General features: G+C 53.7%; 5 protein-coding genes across 5 annotated transcripts; 3 read left to right on the top strand and 2 right to left on the bottom strand.

Annotated features, from left to right (window-relative positions):
- Window positions 1-1,844: 1,844 nt before the first annotated feature.
- COL26b_013279 (uncharacterized protein) lies at window positions 1,845-2,666 on the top strand (the record flags this gene model as incomplete). The annotated part of the gene is made up of 3 exons (XM_053185900.1): window positions 1,845-2,251; window positions 2,309-2,445; window positions 2,506-2,666. The coding sequence occupies 3 exons, from the start codon at window positions 1,845-1,847 to the stop codon at window positions 2,664-2,666; spliced, it is 705 nt and encodes a 234-aa protein (XP_053030152.1).
- A 1,636-nt stretch (window positions 2,667-4,302) lies between these two features.
- Window positions 4,303-7,228, bottom strand: COL26b_013278 (uncharacterized protein; the record flags this gene model as incomplete). Its single annotated transcript, XM_053185899.1, has 3 exons — window positions 4,303-4,680; window positions 4,733-7,028; window positions 7,137-7,228. The coding sequence occupies 3 exons, from the start codon at window positions 7,226-7,228 to the stop codon at window positions 4,303-4,305; spliced, it is 2,766 nt and encodes a 921-aa protein (XP_053030151.1).
- Window positions 7,229-10,133: 2,905 nt separating this feature from the next.
- COL26b_013277 (uncharacterized protein) lies at window positions 10,134-11,351 on the top strand (the record flags this gene model as incomplete). The annotated part of the gene is made up of 1 exon (XM_053185898.1): window positions 10,134-11,351. The coding sequence occupies one exon, from the start codon at window positions 10,134-10,136 to the stop codon at window positions 11,349-11,351; it is 1,218 nt and encodes a 405-aa protein (XP_053030150.1).
- A 708-nt stretch (window positions 11,352-12,059) lies between these two features.
- COL26b_013276 (uncharacterized protein) lies at window positions 12,060-13,340 on the top strand (the record flags this gene model as incomplete). Its single annotated transcript, XM_053185897.1, has 2 exons — window positions 12,060-12,943; window positions 13,328-13,340. 2 exons carry the CDS (start codon window positions 12,060-12,062, stop codon window positions 13,338-13,340), a joined length of 897 nt encoding a protein of 298 aa, XP_053030149.1.
- Window positions 13,341-17,015: 3,675 nt separating this feature from the next.
- On the bottom strand, window positions 17,016-17,590 carry COL26b_013275 (uncharacterized protein; the record flags this gene model as incomplete). Its single annotated transcript, XM_053185896.1, has 2 exons — window positions 17,016-17,362; window positions 17,425-17,590. 2 exons carry the CDS (start codon window positions 17,588-17,590, stop codon window positions 17,016-17,018), a joined length of 513 nt encoding a protein of 170 aa, XP_053030148.1.
- Window positions 17,591-19,141: the final 1,551 nt, after the last annotated feature.

Here is a 19,141-nt window from a genome sequence, read left to right as displayed (position 1 = left end):
TTTGGGCCGAATAATTTCTACGTATGATGAGACCAGTTAAGACTTAAGAGAGCGATGAAAGCCATCACTCTGTGTCTTGATTAGGTATTTACATTTGTTTTTTTGTTCTCGGTGTATACTTTTCAAAGAAATTCTTTCGAATCTGTGCAATGTTTCATTTGGGTCGGGCGAACACTTGTTTCCTCCCTGAGAAACTCAGAGTGACTCTGCATCGAGCTCTAGGCCCTCGGCTGCTTGCGTTCTCTCTGAGAGCAACAGGACAAGACAAATGTCGATTGAAATCAGTTCTGTGACTGGTGGCATTGTTGGTGTGTGCTTCGAAGTGCTATGACCGTGGGGTGGTTTCAATCAGTTCAGTGGCTATGACCTACCGTTTGTCTCAATGACTGGGCGAGACAGTCAACGCGCGTCTTCAGACATCTTCTCAGAGAACAAGCCCGTTGAAAAACCAGAATCGCCTTTCAACTATCCAAGATGCAGGAATGTCTCTATCCTCTTGCTGCCGGACACATTGACATCGATGAGAAAGCGCGACCGCTGCGAAATGAGTGATCCTATTCAACGACGATATTGACGAGGGCAGCCGAAGATGGGTAGCCGTGCTCATTACGGCGAAGAATGGGATAAGGGTTGATTATGAGAGGCTAACAATCACATTCAAAGGCTGAACCTGAGAAGTACCTCGCAGCCGTTGTAGGACCAAGTCGACCTTCGGTTTGGATATCAACATCAGACGAGTGCGCGCTCAGGCAAAGACGCCGATTCGGCAGCGACCACAACTCAATCTCTCATCAGAACTTTCAGAAATCTGCGATGCAACGCAATCTCACTCTTCTCCTCGGTGACTGTCAACTAGCGCAGGATGTTACGACACCATGGACTCATCTCGGCCCCAGTTGATGAGCCCGGAATGCCATATCCGGTGTCAAGGCTCCCCGGAAAGTCAAAAACGGCAAACATCGGATTTTCGAGCCTCTGTATGGAAATACAGAACCAAACCATTCCTAATCTTGCATTATCGTGCCGGAGAATATGCAAGCTAGTTCGGCTCATGTTCTAAGTCTTCGACTTGACACGGGTGCACGGGTGCGTTAGCGCAGCTTACGACCGAGACCCCCAGCCAAGTGACCGCGGTATCATTTCAAATCACATTCTCAACCATCTTTCTCTGCGTGCCATGGTGGTGTACTAAGACATCCATAACAAGACGTTGAGAATTACACACAATAGTGCCAACAGGCAAATCTCTTAGTGCCAACCTCATCCCTAACTTGAGCCATCCATCAACCCCGATCCATGGTTCATCTCCTGAACGACCCCTATTCAGATTTATAGAGATGCTGAATACGGAAGCATCCATCGCGACTTTCAACTCGCTGGAGGTTGCCAAAATAGTCTTAGGTTCTTCGGCAAGCCGTCCGCCGTGTCGACTTCTCAGCCCCATCCTCACAGACTCACGGCCTACAGCAAAGTCTCAATCTCTTACACCATCTCACCTACTTGCCCCAGTGACTGAACGCCTAGAGCACACAACACCGTCATCAAAGCCTCACCCCCACACATACGCGGTCCTTCAGCTGATCCTTTCTAGCCCTGCAACGCCGCGGATCATCGCACCCACGTCTCGCCGTTTACAGCCTAGCCTCCCACGCTCATGAAGGCCCCCTCGACCACTACATGCAGTGAAAAGATCTCCCTCTCCCGCCATGGCACCAACGCTCGAATATAACCCTCTCACATAATACCTGCTTCTCTCCCGTCCATCTCAAATTTCACACCTGCAGCTCGCGCCCGTGCCCATTCCGCCGCCAGCCCAATGAGGCCGCGCCGGCCTCGTGCCCACGATGCACACCCCAACTCTCCATCTCCTCGTCTGCCTCACCGCCTCCCTCTCTCCCAAATCCGTGTTCGCATCCGCCGTCCGTGACAACACCTCCCCATCCCCGGCCTTCTCCGCCCCCTTCCTGCAAATCACACCGGCCCCGGACCCTTCCCACGTCTCCCGTCGCCTGCACCTCCTCAAACCCCGCCAAGGCCCCCCGCGCTCGCCGGACGGCAAGACGGGCTTCATAGGCTGGTACACCTTCTCCGACGCCTGGGTCTCTGCGACGTGTCCCTCGGACGACTACTTCGCCGCCGACGAGACGTACGGCGTGTGCTGCCCGCGAAACACGCCGTACTGCGACCTGGCGACGGTCTGCGGAGGCGCGAGTAACAATTTCGCCGTGGGGCCGAGCGGGCAGGCTGACTGGTACGCCTAACTCCTTGACAAACCTGTATGCGTGGCATTAATGAAAGCTTGCGATAGCGGACCGACGAAGAACTGCGACACGATCACGGTCCTCCAGACCAAGGGAAGCGACGACGCAAAGCGGATCATATTCTGCATCGCCAAGTCGGACCAGTATGTCCTGCCGATGACCTGGTACCGGGTGACCTTTCCTCGTGAGTTTCAGTTTCGGTTTAGACTTCGCATACAGCTGGAATATGTCTGACGCAGTGAAGTTCTCGAGGCTACGGTGACCGTGACGGAGAGCACGACAGTGACAGCGATCATTCAAGGCGGCAGCTCGGCTCGTGGGTCAGACGGCTCGGTCCATCCTCCGCCGGTAAGATGGGGGCTGGCTGTGGGCTTCGTCTCTGTCTTGATGTTGATGGCAGCATGAAGTACGTCCGCGAAAACGACGGCATCTACGGGTCTCATATTAAGGTGATTTTGAGGGGAGAGCGATCCGAACTGTTGAGAGCGAAGCGCTGCAGTATTGAAGGTCGGGGTTTCTCAAAAGAGAGCAGACACAAGAGCTTCACCAAGCAATAACGTCAGGATTCAAAGCAGTTGCATAAATTAACTTCCCACCATGGATATGTAGAGACTTGGCTTCAAAGTCCACAGTTCGCTTTGTACAATACAGCTATATTTTTTCACGAGGCCTCTCAATTCTTCCGCGTCTGCCTTAACAAGTCGGGACCATGGTTTGCCAGAGTATGCTAGATAAGTGAATGGCCAAATCAATAATGACTATCGTAGAAATAAAGACATCGATAGGAGAGAGCATCATAATAACAGAGACAGCGATGACAACGGCAGGGGCAGGGACGACGGAGACAGAGACAATAGCGGCAAAGAAGAAGACGACGACAACGACGGGGACAAAGGCCTTCTTCACAACTTCTCGGAGCAAATAATGCCCCAACCCATGAATCGAAACGTACTTCGATAGAAAAGCCAACTTGCTTTTAGTGCAACGACACCCATTCACGTCATCCGTCATCTCTCCCTCCGTGTCCTCCCGTCCCCGGCCGGACCCCGTCACCGCGCCGCCGCCACGCCCCACAACACCAATCAAAGCTTCGCACCAAACCCCCGGAGCCGAGGGAGCCCTCGACCACACATCACCCATTCATTCCCTTCTGCCACTCCCCACCACCTGGACACCAACCACAACCAGCAAAAAAAAACCCATCAATCTGCAGGCAGCAATCACATTTTTTCCTGCTCGATCAAAACACACATAGCTTGATTGCTCTTCACCAATGTCTTCTGCAACCCTACATCAGCCCTGGACCTCGGAAAGAATCCAGAAGCTTCATCAAGCTTCATCCGAGAGACACCCGACCGACTCAAGATAGTCTCGGCCTGGGCGCAACGCTCATATCCGAAGTCCATCTCACCACATATCACGCGACTCAAGCAGCATCAATCCGATGTCACATCAATCGATCCGACCTCCCGCTCTCGGCGTCGACCCGGGATCACCCAGTCTCAGGACGGAAGTTTCTGCAAGCGCTGACTCAGCTGTAGACCCAAGACGCAGTCGGCATCGACGATGCCGTTCCATCGGCAAGCACCCGCGAGTCGTCCGTCCAAGATGAGCGACGGCATCACGACCTCACTACGACAATGGGATGAAGAGTATTATTATACATCTTATTCTACAACTCAAACCGCTAGCTCGCCGAATCATGCTGCTAGCAAATAATGTGGATGCTCTCAAAACGCGGCATCCAGTAACACCGCAAATCAACGCCTTTTTCATCTGTCTCCGCAGCCACTTCTCGGGCGCAGACAATCGGCTTCAAATGCGGTACCCGGGAGGTCATGATTTACTGAGGCCGTGTCCAAAACATAGGACCAGCCTCTCTTGCCACCCTCCTGGGCGGATGAGCCCCGCGGCGTGGTTGACATGAGCCATGTAGGACGCCACACCTTCCAGACAGGTAGGTTATGCTGGCGTCGCCATCCTCTCTCCTTCCCCTCCTGTAGATTCGACATAAAACGCGCTGCTGATTACGCGCAAGCAATTACTCCTCCTCAGAATCAGAAGACTCGCTGTCCCCATGAATCGGCGCCTCGTCCGCACGACCGGCACTACCTGGTCGCTCGTGACCGTCGTCGGAGCCGCCCTTGCTGCCGTACATGTTGCGTAGTCTTTCGAGCTCTGCTATGCGCGCTTCTTGCTCCTGGGCATTCATCGGCTTGTTCTTTTTGGGCTTGCTGGACTTGGACGCGCCTTTGGCAGGCGCGCTGTTCACCGGCGAGGCCTCACGAGCAGATGCTGCTGCCGGGGCCAAGCCTGAGCCAAACGAGGGCAAGGCCTTCTTGCAAAGATCCCACAGCTTGTGCAACGCTTCGTTGGTCAGCTGATCTATCTCCAGCTCGAGCTCACCGCTGCTGTTCTCCTGCACATTCTGTTAGCAAACGAATTCAAGTGCACAGTGAAAGGTTACGTACCGATTGCCCTGTGTCCTTCTTGATGATGTCAATAGCTCTCTCAATGTGAGGACTCTCGAGGTCGTTGATAGCGTTCGCGATTGCATCCTTCTCGGGCTGGGTCATCGAGCGTTGCTTTGGCTTCTTGGGCGCACCGCCGCCACTCTTCTTTTGAGGAGCGGCCGGAGCAGCCTTCTTGCTGGGAGCACCACTGGCCTTTGGCTTGCTGGGCTTAGGCGGCTTCGCCTTCGCTCCCTTGACAGGCTTCTGAGCCGGCAGACTTTGCTTCTCCTGCAGAATTCGTTGTCTGATGGTCGCAATGACACTCTGTTGGAGATCAATCATCGCGTCGCTCGATGCGTCTGCCGTTGTATACAGCTGCGTTAGCTGTTCCGTCTCTTCCTTAAGGCGCTTCTCAAGCATTTGGATTGTCTTGTTGGTCGCCGGCTCGGCAGCGGCAGCGGGCGCTTCTTCCTCTTCTTCTTCAGCCTCATCTTCACTGTCGTGGGCTGACCCGTCGGAAACAGGCTTTGCAGGGGTGTGCTTGGCGATCCACTGCTCCTTCTTTGACCAGAGATTCCTGAAGATGCTCTCCAGTTCCTGTCCATTCTCGTAGACAGGCTGACCGGGCTGATTGAATTTGAAGCAGTTCTTGAACACCTGCTTGACGTCGCCCTGGAATTCCTTTGCTGACTGATAATCAAAGTTCTTCAGCTTGCCCATGATCGTACCAAGGTCCATGGGACGTTTGATGATTGTGAAGTACGTAGGAATTGCCAGAGCAACAGGGTCGACAGGGTGCAGAAAGGCGAAGTTGATCTGCGCGTGCTTTTGATCCATCAACTCGCTCAAGACCTCGTAACAGAACTGAAGCTCAATGGAGAGTTTCTTCTTGTTGAAGTTCTTGGCTGTGTAATCAGGGTCTCTGTTCTTGGTAGGCTGAATGGCGCGCTTAGGTCGGTCAAGGTCATTCTGTGTCGATGCACGTCGAACCTGAGGCACACCACCAGGCGGGACCGCGTAGGCTTCCGTCTCGGCTTTCGCCGGAGGGCTTGCAGCAGTTACACTAGGCTGTCTGCGGACTGGCGGCGCAGGCGCGGGTGTTCGGGTCTCGGAGTGACGAGACGGCTTGGGTACTGGCTTCGACTTCGCTGGTTCATCTGAGGGGACCTCCATGACACGGGTCCAGGCCAACCGAACAACATTGAGAGCCGCTGACGTTATCTCGTTGTTAACACCGTTGAACGTGCAGGAGTTCTTGTAAATCAAGCCGAGGTCGTCCTTGAACTTGCGCAGGGAGCTGTACTTGTTGTCGCGCAAATTGCGCTCAAGCTCGCCGATATCCATGGGATTCTTAACCCGCAAGATGTAGCTGTCGGCTAGACTAGGCCACATCTTGACAACAGCATCCTTGAAGTGACCGCCATGCTTCGTCTTCTTCACGCCAGCTAAAACTTTACGGAATTCGCGTATTTGGTGTGAAGTCAACGGCTTGGGGTCGCGCTCGGGATCGTTCCACAGGGGAAGGGTGTCGAGAGCAGACTCGCCCATAGCCAAATCGCCCTGCGGCTTGACTTCGACAGTGGACTCAGCGGCACGGGCCTCTTGCGAATCGGCATTCGACTCGGTCTTGGCTCGCTTCGGTGCAGGCTCATCAGCGGCGTCTTCTTCTCGCTCGCGAGAAACCTTGCTCGCTGGGGGTGCCTCGGTCATGGGAACGTCGTCGTCCTTGGGAGCTGGAGACTTTGCCTTGTCATGGTCAATTGCAAGTTGTGACATGCTTGCAGGGTGAAGATCTACCTCTTTGACTGCAGCAGCCGGCGCAGGTGACGACTCCTCCTTCTTTGCCCCATTGACCTTGTCGTCGTCCTGGCTCATCTCGACATCTTCCTTGGCATCTGTCGCGCTCTTGGCGGGTTCGGATGCCTCAGCCGCCTTCTCCTCTGGCTTCTTCTCCGACTTCTCCTCGGGCTTAGATTCAGGCGCGTCGGTCATGTCGACATCCTTTGCCGGCTCGGCAGCTGCGGGACTGTCGGACTTGGTCTTCTCTTTCTCCTCGTCCTTCTTCTCGTCCTTCGAGTCATCCTTATATTCTTCCTTCTTTGCGTCGTCTTTCGGTGCGTCGTCGGACTTATCGGCCTTGGGCTCCGCGGGTGACTCATCCGGCTTCGCAGAGCCCTCCTTGGGTGCAGCGTCGGCATCCTTGGCGGAGCTCACATCGGCTTCAGCGGGTTCCTTCTTCTCGTCATCGTGCTTGCCGTTGCCATTGACGGTGGGCTTCTCAGACTCGCTGGCCTTTTCGGATGGTGAGGCGTGGCTGCGAAAGACATCAGTTCCATTGTTGGATACACGCAACTTTGCGCCATGACGCGCCAGACTCGTATCGAGTGCGACGCGCAAAGACACAGCTCTAAGCATTACTTACCCGTTGGTCTCCGGCTTGCTCTCCTCCTTTGTAGGCGTGGACTCGACTGGTTTCTGATCCGAGGTGGCGCGTTCTGACTGAGGTGACGCCATGACTGCCATGTGGTGTTTGCGATGAGGATAGAATTATTGTGCGCGACGCGACATCAATGGCGGCGCGCGCAAAGTTGGATAAATGCGATGCGACAGGCTGATGATGACTGTGGCGGTGGTTCGAATGTCGTTGATTGACGACGCGATCGGGGGTGAACGAAGACAGCGACTCTCCTCAATGGGATGGAAGGTGCGGTCTCGGGTTCTCGTGATGAGGAAGGCGAGGGTGCGGCGAAGGCGCAATCGCGGGGAAGCTACCGTCGCAAAGGATGGAAGCTTGGGAAGGAGCGTCGCGATCCTGGATCGCGCATGCAACTCGGGCAGGAATGACCGGGAAGTGGCTAGCGTGAAAGTCGCGACAACCTCGGGAAGAATATTCGCGAATGCGCCGGGGATGATTGCAAATGCGCAGGTAATTATGCGGCTATGCAGATCGATGATGCTTGAATGCGGCGACCTGATGAGGCGGTGGTGGTGGATTGGTTGATCCGGCCGATTTGCGACGCGCCCAGTAAACGGAAGGTGCAGTGTCCGTAGGTTTTTTTTGGCGATGCGATACGGTTCGGGAGGGTGGAGGGACCTGGGCGGAGGAAATCGCGTGCACGTCAGTGGTTTTTGGCCGAGATGGCGGCGCGTGCTATTTATGAGAAAGAGAGAATTGGGGGTGGTCCCCGGACAGCCGGTTATCTGGCCTTATCGGGGGGCAGCGCAATCACGCAGTGCTTCAGTCTTCAGAAGGGGTGCGGCCTGAAAACAGTGGCAGAAATGAAAAAACAGTGGCGTAGCGTTGGGCAGGAAGGACCTGTGCAATGAGAAGCAGGAGGCGGGAAGGGTCAGAGAGGAGAGGTGGTCAGTGCGTCTGGGTGATCGACGACTAGGGGGAGGAGGAAGAGAGCAGGAGGTCCGAGGGAAGAAAAAAAAGAGGGAAGAAATCGCAATTTTGCGAGAAAATGGTTGGAAGAGCAAGTTGAAGGGGACGCGGGTGACCGGGGGGAGGGGGCCCGGGAGGGTGACATAAAAATGCAGATTTATGCACAGAGTGGAGGCACTAGCCAATGAGGAGGCATCCTGCAGCCCGGATCAGGACTAAAGGCGCGAGGCTGGGAAATGTGACGGGGATGGGGGCGTGGAACGGGATGGATATGAATGTGTGATGCGAAGCGGGAAGCCGAAACGGAGTGAGAGAAAAAGAAGGAAAGAGAGGGAAACCGCACTCACCTCGAAGTGAATCGGGCTGGTTTGAGAGCGATGGAGCTGCTCCTTCGTTGAAGTCTTGGAAAATAGTATCTAGATGCACAGCAAAAGATACAGTCAGTAAACAGGCCAGTTGCGAGATGTGGCTGATGATGAAGGTGTAAGTGCGGTGAGGCTGGTGCTGCGTTGCGGTGCGGTGAGAGGTGAACATGAAGTGGACCAGCCAGCGCAGCGAATGCCAACGCGCCAGATTCCAGCCAGGAAGCGACATCAATCAGCGGCCAGAGAAAACAGGAGACGAGAAGTCCATGGCATGTTTGTCATTTTCTGAGTGTACATAATGATAGAATGTTCTGTGTAAGGTACAGGCTAAGATTGGCGGTAAAGCCAACACCAACACTGTCCGTCGCAAGGAAAAAGAGAAAGAAGAAGGATAGCAGCGATGCAGCAGCAGATGCAAACGCGAGGAAAGAGTGACGCGACACGACTGCTGCCGCATTGCGCAACGCAACGGATGCGACAGAAACAAAAATCGGTACGTACCGGAAGGATGAGGAAGCAGCTGGTTGGCAGCAAGTCTGGAACGGAGCGCAGTCGAGGACTGTGAGTGGCTGGCGTTCGGCGGTCTCGTGACAGATCAGATGACTGCGAGCTTCGTGGAATTTTTCCAGGACTTTTTCGCATCAAAAGGCGCGAATTTTAGGAATCGGGGCCACTTCTTATTTGTAGGAACCCGCCAAGTCGCGCTGACCCCTGCGGGAGCTTGACGGTCTACCCTGGCAAGGGTAATGGACAGGGATGAAAGCACCGTTTTGACCCAATCACCGTGTCGGATGACGCTAAAGCGGGGCTTGATGAGACAAATACGGCATAGCACCTAGGGACGGCTTCACGCCTGCCTGAGCAGCGCGTCGTCCAATGAGAAGCTTCCGTAGTTCTGATTGTGGGTAGTTGTGCCCTTTGAACCAATCAGACCTGCGTTTGGTTGAGGTCCTTCTCGAGGACCGGCGTGCTCTGCCCGGCCTGAGGCTTGAAGACTCCCGCGTTTTCGCGAATGGCTTCCAGCAGATTTTTAGGCTCTACGCACAGCCACCGCGTCTCATTTGAACCCGCGTTTGAGGCTCAACAGGTTTGCACCATTGCCATGGAGAGCAAACGGGTCAACCATTTGATGGAAAAGTCACGAGTAGGGGATGGCCGCCATGGAGCAGTACACCATTATGGATAGCATGAGGGGAAATGTTTTGAATGAACGGGGCAGAATGAGCGCGTAGCATTATGGAGCTTGATGGAAAGTCATGAAGGTCGCAGGTGAGAGCGAGTTGACGAACGCAAGGAGGGAGGGTGACATGTGCAGAGGTCCGGTTCCGCCATGTGATGACTCTTCTGTCCGTGCATCTGCCTGGACCCTGAGAATCGGCCAAACCCTTCTCCTTCTCCGACGGAACCAGGTTCCATTGACGCTGCCTTACCTAAGCTTGCATTCCTAGGTCGGCAGGTACGATCGTCCAAGTCCCTTACGTCAGCATCCCCCGCGGGCGGTCATCCGCGCCAGACGAAAAAAAAATTGGCGACCGGCAGAAAAAAAGTTCAGGTTCGTCGCTGTCGTTGCTGGAGGCGTGAGGGTCCCCCCAAAAATCAACAATTTTCCTACCTTCTTCCACCAATCCCAAGATACCCCCCCTTCCCTTCCGACCGAACAATCGCCATAATGTCTGCGAAGAGAAGGTCGTCCGGCAAGTTCGCGCCGCCAGTCGTCAAGCCCTCGATCCGAGCTCCCAAGACGACAATCGACGAGAGCAGAGCTGCCGTTTCCGCGACAGATTCGCTCCAAGCCGCCGTCAAGGGCGACGCCGAACCAATCGAGATCTCGTCCGACGAGGACAGCGAGGAGGATGCCTCCGACGAGGAGATGGAGTCGCCCGACGCCGAGGCCGAAGCGAAGGAACCCGTGAACGGAGCTGAAGAAGAGACCGCCGAGAACCAAGCACAAAAGACGGACGCCGCCGCCGCAGAGTCGGACGATGAGGCCGGATCGCCCAGCTTCGGCGAGCTCCTGCGCGGCACGATCGACGTCCCCGCCATCCTCGCCCAACAAGAAGCTTCCAAGGAAGTCGTCCCCAGCTCCTCAAGAAAGAACCTCGCCGCGCCGTCCCTATCATCCCTGAGCACCGTCCTCACCCAAGCCCTCAAGACCGAAGACAACGACCTGCTCGAGTCGTGCCTGCAAGTCAACCAGGTCGCGACCATCCAGCAGACGATCGAGCGCCTCGACAGCAGCCTCGCCGGCGTCCTCCTCACCAAGCTCGCCGCGCGCTTCCACAGGCGGCCCGGCCGCGCGGGCAGCCTCATGGTGTGGGTGAAGTGGACCCTCGTCTCGCACGGCGGCGCCCTGGCTGTGCAGCCCAAGGTTCTCGAGCGTTTACTCGCGCTGCAAAAGGTCCTCAACGAGCGCTCGCGTGGCCTGCCTAGTTTGCTGGCGCTCAAGGGCAAGCTCGACATGCTGGAGGCGCAGATGAGCATCCGCAAGGAGCGGACGCGCAGGAGCCGCCACGCACGTCACGACGACGACGACGATGAGGATGACGACGAGGATGAGGAGGACCTGAAGGAGAAGGAGGCCGCTATCTACATCGAGGGCGAGACCACGGGCGCCGAGACCAACGGCACGGAGATGGCGCTGCTGGGAGACGAGGACGACGACGAGGTCCCCACGACGAACGGCTTCATTGGCGACTCGGATGACGATGACGATGATGAGGAGCCCGTGGTGGAGGACGACATGAGCGATGCCGAGGAGGTCGATGACGATGAGGAGGTTGACTACGACGATGTTGAGGAGTCTGATGACGATGACGACAGCGATGCGGAGGCCGCGCCGCCGGCCAAGGTTCAGAAAACTGCTTCTTCTTTCGCGAAGAGAAAATGAGAGGGGTGTCGCGATGCATAGAGGAAGGGGGTAGAACGGCACATAGACTTGGCTCGGTCGACAATTGACATAATATTGTGCAATAGGGCGAAAAAGCTGGTTGTAGGAGTTTCGGTAAATCAATTGGTTATCTGGTGAACTGTTTGTAGACAATGAGTTTCGAGTGATGTTTGCGTGACTGTTTGCGTGACTGTTTGCGCTTCAGCCCTTGGTAACCGAAGACGTCTCCTTGCCTCGAGTAAACCCCAATTGAGTCCTCAGCAAACTGTTCTACTAACACCTCCCCATGATGTCCCATCTCCGATGTTGGTCTCTGCGCTCCTGCAAGCCCGCCGTGTTTCCGGTCTGCCACACCGATATCCCGGCTCACCGGATCCAAAGAGTCTCCACATTCCCGTTTTGGGACACGGAGGCACCAACCTCCATGGTCCAGATCCACCGGCGATCCCCTCTACAACCACGTTCCCGCCAACCAGGCGCGCAAAATGCAACCTCAATTCAACTCAATTGGCCTTCTGACCAGTGAGGGGAACCGGAAATCATGATCTTGGGGAAGCTTGTTGGTATTTTAGCGCGGCCGGGGTAGCTCTCAACAGACATAAAAATGCGTCTTCAGCCCCCGTCTTCGCAACTTCACCTCAGTGTTCTGTTGGGCTACTCACTTTGTCACCAGAATTCCTCCAAATTGCCCCTCTCAAATAACACAATATGCGCTCAATCCTCGCCTGGGCCGCCACCCTGCCCCTCGCAACAGCAGCATCCCTCCAACAAATAACCTCCTTCGGCCCCAACCCCACAAACGTCTCCTTCTACCTCTACGTCCCGGACTCCCTCATCCCCAGCGCGCCCCTCCTCGTCTTCCCGCACTGGTGCCACGGCACTGCGCAGGACGCCTTCAACAACAAGCCCTGGCGCTCCCTCGCCGACACCCTCGGCTTCGTCACGATCTACCCGTCCACCCCCTGGACCGCCGACTACTGCTGGGACGTCTCCTCCCCGCAGACGCTCTCCCATGACGGCGGCGGCGACTCCCTCGGCATCGTGAGCATGGTCCGCTGGACGCTCGCCAACTACGACGTCGACCCGGACCGCGTCTTCGCGCTGGGCACGAGCTCCGGGGCCATGATGACGAACGTGCTGGTCGGGGCGTACCCTGATGTGTTTGCGGCCGGCGCGGCGTTTGCGGGGGTGCCGTTTGGGTGTTATGCCGCGGACGGGTATGATGTCTGGTCTGATGATTGTGCGAGCGGGCGGATTACGCATACCGGGGAGGAGTGGGCGGAGATAGTGAGGGCGGCGTATCCGGATTACGGGGGCCCGAGGCCGAAGATGCAGGTGTTGCATGGGGATGTGGACAATGTGTTGAATGTGACGAACTTTTACGAGGAGATCAAGATGTGGACTACAGTGTTGGGAGTTAGTGAGACGCCGACGAAGGTTGTGGAGAATAATCCTGTTGCCAACTGGACGAAGAGTGTTTACGGAACGAGGGGGCTGTTTGAATCGTTTTTGGCGCATGGGGTGGATCATAACATTCCGGATCAGCCTGATGAGGTTATTCGGTTCTTTGGTCTGGACTGTGTTGGTGAGGGGTGCTTTTCGAGGAAGAGCTTGCCGGTACCTGGGTCTTGTATGAAGAGGCGGAATGATTGGAGAAGATAAATCCAGGATCCTTCCCACGGGAAAAAGACGAGACAGGTTTGACAACAATCAAAAAGCAATCTGGCCCTTGTTGAGTAAATAGATAGCAATTTTCAGAACTACTGGCCAAACGGCTACTTGCGATTGATGGGTGTAATTCATCACTTCGAAATAAGGCCGCGAACGTGAAGCTAATAATGGTAATAAACGCATGCCAAGGGTCTTGGCCGAGCCGCGCCACGAGGAGTCAGGACATGATGCCGATTCTCTATCATCCTTCCAATATTTATGCTGGGTATCGACAAGCACACTCCGGTCTAAAACTAACTTTGTAGGTTGTCGAAGTAATTGACGGTTTTCCTCAATCATAAATGGGAAGGCTTTCCTCACCTGGAAAAGTTTCGATCACCGGATATCCATATAAGGAGAGTTTCTGCAGTCTTATTCAAAATCCCCATCTCGGCCAGTTAGCTAGCTACTTTGCTGGTGGACAGTATGGAAGAACGGATTCAAATCGACCATTTTGTCTGAGTAGTGCTATAATAGTCCCATGCTCATCAACTGTCTAAAGTGATCCCCATCATATGTTTCCACCTCTGCTACCAAATGATCCAGCTCACAAGTTCTTTTGCTTCTTTCAGTGATAAAAACCTTGCGAATCTGTCGCGCGGGACTTATTGGACAGGGCTGCCCTCCGCAGAGACTTTCACCTGTACATTCACTGAGATGCATTTCTGCAGGTGTTTGTTGATACCCGGTCCAACTGCCGCCTCCGTAAACTTGTGCATGCTTTGATTGGCGAAGCTATCGAGGATATCTAGACTATGAAAATTTGATGCCTATAGTAGCTTGACAACCTCATCGCACACATTAGCGACATCCTCTTGTTTCCCTGTTGACCTTTTTCATCGTTTAGTGCACATGTTGAGGGATTGATTGTCAACTGGCAGTAATGCGTGATCCTGTCATACGTGGCTTTTCCACTAGAAAGGCTGACCGAGGCACCTCATCATGAGTTCTTAATCATGCCTTCCATAACAAAAGAGATTGTTAAATGGCTATACCAGCTTGACGATGCGAGTTCCTCCCATAATTCCTAAATCATTACGCAAAGCAAAATCATGGAGAAGTGAAGGATGTGAAGACCAATAAGGGCATCCAATATACTCATCCTCTTCCTTTGGCTCTCTCTCAAGCATCTCTTGAATGTTCTCGCCAGTATGAGCCGAAACATGTCCGAGGGCTCGCAGATTAGACCAGAGTTGCCTGAGCTGCCGGTTGGCTTTGAAGAACGCATTGGTAAAGGTGGATCCTCGGCATCGCACCTTGATCCAATCACCGAGATATAAACCTATCATCGAGTGATTGAATGTCCAGTCGACATTTACGGTACTAAATTCCCAAGTATGGTTTAACTGTCCCGGTTGAACGAGCCGTATCCAAAGCTTTTGTTCCCTCCAAATATGCTGTTTGAACGTGAAAACGACATAATCCGTTTCCAACACCACACCTTCGATGTCGTAGCAAAGCTTGAGATAGGTCTCCTCCAAAGCCAAATTAGGGGCTGCCTTTCCGATATGTTCCGTAACGGCAAGGCGTGCATACCGCTCAAGTAAGTCTCCGACTATTTCGACATGGGGAAACAACAACCGAATCAACCCATCTTTGTCATTGGAGCCAGTGAAGTCGAGCTCCTTCTTGCACAGGTCTCTGACAGCTTTCAGAGTGCAACTCAAACTTGAATGCAAGTCTTCAAGGGGAATGGTTTTGTTCCGATGCACGTGTCTCCGCGAAGTATCACATTTAGAGTCGCTCGCCTTAACCTCACCAATAACTATTTGAGGGCAAGCGGCAACGAGTTGAAAAGAATCCTGGGTCCCGAGGACGGGGCGTAAAATCAGGTAGGTCAGGTTTCTCGGGTACAAGCTCGAGTTGTACACGAATAACTGCTCGCTTCCCAGAAAGTCCAGCTCGTCCAGTAAGTGGCTTGAAAAGATGTATACCGGATACATACGATGGGGCCGAATCCTAAAGATATGATACTGATTATGTTTGCCGACGCGGGCTGGCTGTGACTTGATGGGCATATACTGCGCGACGTTGATATACAACGCCCCTGTATGGCTGCAGACTTGGTCTTCAAACTTTCCTGGTCTAAAACCCCATCTATTTTCGAGCCAATGTGATTCGAATGTGTATTGTTCTGGCACCAGCTTCCTGTGAAGTTTCATGGCTCTAATTAGGTCCACGGCCTCATCGCCTCTAAGGTCTGAGTTCCGAAAAACGCGGCGCCACTCCTCTTGTGATCCCCATTCTGGAACCCAAGAAGGACACTCATTGCGAGCTTTCGTTCCACAGGCTGCGTAGAGAATTTGGTCCCAACCAGAATTCAAAAGACAGTGAGCAAATATGCCGATAAAGACATGTTGACACGATAAAGAGTAGTCTGCTTGTAGCTCACAGTTTCGTGTATGTGAGAACAAATCCTCTTCAGCTTGGGCAATTCCCAACAAGCCGAAAACGCGATCACGGGGGTCTGTTGCTTCAGCATCGGAAGTCATCTTCAGGAGGCGTGATATGTTCTTCTCAATCTGAACAGCCTGACACATATACCCGAACCATTCTGCGGCGCTATATCTCCATGCCAGAGAAGTGTACAGATCCGAAATTTGGTTTGCCGTTGAACCGTCAGCCCAAAAGTCGATATCCCCTATCCGGATAAAGGCCTGGCAAGGCAGGAGAAGCTCTTGAATTACCCATATGCGAGAAAAGTATCGTCGCTCAAGTAAACTTGTGAGAGTCAAGGGTAACTTCGGTTGTTGATACATGTATCCAGAGAAATTCGGCACTGCGGATCCCGATTCAAGGTCGCGCAGTGGATGGCGGCGGGGATGCCTCCCATCCAAAGGAGTAACAATGTCAGACCCAAGGTATACGATGACACGAGTACATCCAGAGTAGACCCGGCCCATATTAGCAACTTGCTGACTTCTTTCAGGCACATCTTTCTGATTGATACAGACAGCGTCGACCCATACCATACGAATCCCCCGCCATGGCCGCATGAATCGAAGCATGTCCCAGCAATTCTTCGTTTGAAAGAGGACGTCCCAGAAAGAACCGACGTATACTGGGTAGCATAGAGTAGTATCGTCATTTTCGCCTCCCCAGAGGTAAGAAACAGCTTCGTATTCGGGGCAGTTGTCTAGTTCGTAGACTTCTAGTTCCAGGTGGACCGGAAAATCATGACTTATAGCTGCGGACAGAACAGCCAGTCGAATCTCTGTGGGCTTGAGAGATTGGGGATATATGGTCGATGGTGCTGACATAGCAATCGTAGTTGTTGCTGTCCTGTCTGAATTTGTTTCGCCGACGGAAACGACCGCTCCGGGACTGCTGTCCGTCAGGCTGTGTTCACTCTCCCCCTGGTTTATATAAGACACAGAGCGTGGCCACCATAGGTTCATGGAGCCCGAAGGTTCATCGACGGGGATCAAAGGCGAGGATGATGTATTCGCGGGCATGAGGCTGGATAGATCGGCTGATTGGTTGCAGTTGCGACACTCTGGCAACCCATTCTTGACATCAACCTGGGGGCTTAGGCAGCCCGCATCATGCCACCGAGACATGGCAGAATCAAACGATCTCGAATGAGACGCTCCGTGGATCTTGTGAGGTTGGAAAGGCCGGCGCTATTGAGCTGGGTGTTTTGGAGGGTGTCAGGACAATTTTGACTACTCAGTCGGTGGGTTTGAAGCGGGCAAGTTGCCTATTGGATAAGGTAAGTCGGGTTATGTCCAACAAACCACATCAGGCTGGCAGAGCAATCACGTGTGGAAAGTGGGTAATCATCAGCAGTATGAGCGTGAACCATCCAGAAGCAAGATAAGTGTAGGCACAAGAAGTCGCTGCAACTCTTTTCCATTGATAATAATTAAGTCGAAGTCTCATCTCCAGCATTATACACCACTCCCCACTCCCTCTTCCATCACCATATTTGACATCCGCCGGTCATACATCCCTTTACGGGGCAGTGGCCTTGACAGAGGTGGTGGTGAAAGAAGCACAGCCCTGGCCCTGGGCGGAGACAGTGACCTGAGCCGCGTTGTCGTGGCCGTTCAAGCAAGCACCTCCAGAGGCAACGAGAGTGTTACCCGACTGAGAGACAAATTGGATGTTCTTGCCAGCACAGTCCTCAGCGCGGATGGCAGTGCCGTTGAAGCCGACGCAGACCTCCTTGTTAACGAGGTCAGGACGGAAGCCGGCGGTGAAAGTGCGCTGGACGAGCAGGACGTTGTTTCCGTTCCTGGTAGAGGGGGTAATCTGTCTGTCCGCGGCAGTGTTGACGCAGGCAGCGTTGACGATCTCGCCTGAGTGATATGTTAGAGAGAGTCCACTTGCCAAGAGTTCAATTGAGTCTTAGTCAACTAACCGTTGTTGCGGAAGGTGAGGCACTCGTTTCCGGGCACGCCACCCTGCTCCTTGAAGACGAGGGTCTGCTTGCCCTTCGTGACGGTCTGGCGCTTGGACAGGTCCTCGGTGGGCATGGCCGCGACGGCGGTGGCGAGGGCGAGAGACAGAACGGCGGAGAACTTCATGTTTGCGGCTGAAGATGGAAAATCGAAGAATTGAATATAGTAGTTTAAAGTTGAAACAAGAAAGAAGGACCAGCCAAAACGAAGAGAAGGTTGTCAAAGTTGGAAATAGAGTGAGCGAATGGGATGAGTCTCAAAACGAATGTCTCGGGTTGAGGGAGGCGTCGAGGCGCTCTTTAAATCCATCCGGTCATAGACGGGAGGGATGGGTCGCTCTCGCAAAAGAGAGAAGATTAAGCTTGATGCGACATGAGGCGCCGCTCATCTTCCCAAACTCCCCACACAAACTTGCGACCTTAAGCGGCGACTGCTAATGTTCGTTGAGCCAGGTGAGGTGCAGGCGGCCCTAGTCCAAACAGGAGTCCAGGAGATGGCCGAACTTCTGTGACCTGTGTCAGCTTTTTCTTCGTCGCTTAACCGGCGGACAGGGGTGCTCGAGCGTATTTTTTTAAGCTCATTGCGCCCAAGTTGGGTGGTGCCCCCACCACGACGATTCGCTGAAACGTCTCAAGGTCGGTCGGTTACAGGGTTGCGCCTCCAAACCTGGGGAACACCCCTCCAAAGTGACGGTTTCATCATCGGCGTCAGGGAGCCGCATTAAGGCTGTCATCTTATGTAATGTCGGGTCGCGCGGAGTTCAGAGTATCAAAAGATTGGTTGGCAGGAGCGGGAGATGGGCCAGATTTGCGCATCGAACCAGCGATCCGAGGACCGAGGAAAGGGGTTCGTGAGAATGGCCCTGGTCTGTCTTGAGGTTTTAGGCTGTTACCGAGTGCCTCCTCGTCTCGAGTTATACGAGAATGCCTTTTTCGCTCTTTTTTCGGAAGGTGTTGTCGATGATCTGAGTCGAATGGCCACCGACTTGGGACGAATTTGGCCAACTTGTCGGAAATGTCTGACCGCTTGGTTTGGTGCTATCGCAGGGGTGCGGCCGGTATGATTTCCGTCACCTTTGTGAATCATTCATTCGATTGGCATCTGTCAGCCGGAGTGGTTCATGTGGGCTAGGATATTCTCCTTAGTGATTGCTTTTTTATACAAGGTCGCCTTGCAGATTTTCGGCAAGACTCTCCGTGCTCGTTCTGTTGCCATAGGACTTTGAGACCGCAAATGACTGTGTTTCCTGTATCTGTCGTCGTCATTGTCACTACTATCGTCGCCAGTGTTCTCGTTTCTGCCATTGTCGTCTCTTCCATTGTCATTGTTCCTACTTGAGCCGATTCTATACGCCTCGAGTAAAGTTCGAACACAGCAGATACACTAGTCGCGCATAGACAAGGTGGATAGTGGGTGGACAGAAACATGGGTTCGAAAGCTCAAACACCTAAAACTATTTCTCGCCTCTCTTCTTCCCCTCGTGTTCTTCTCTCTTATGACGAATCACATAGTCTCCCCGTTTGTAAACCTTCCCACAAAGATCACACTGGCCATTGATTTTAGGATAGTCGACACTGATCGCCCAGTTGACATGCTTCGTCCATACATGTCTCCTCTTTTCCTTTTCCTCGTCAAATTGTGACTCACAGTCATTTTTCGGGCATTTCCTGTGATGTG

Source organism: Colletotrichum chrysophilum, assembly GCF_026319265.1.
Source record: "Colletotrichum chrysophilum strain AFK26 chromosome Unknown scaffold_217, whole genome shotgun sequence".
Lineage (NCBI taxonomy): Eukaryota > Fungi > Ascomycota > Sordariomycetes > Glomerellales > Glomerellaceae > Colletotrichum > Colletotrichum chrysophilum.
Note: the sequence above shows the minus strand (reverse complement) of the source record. Positions and strands in the feature narration are given on the sequence as shown.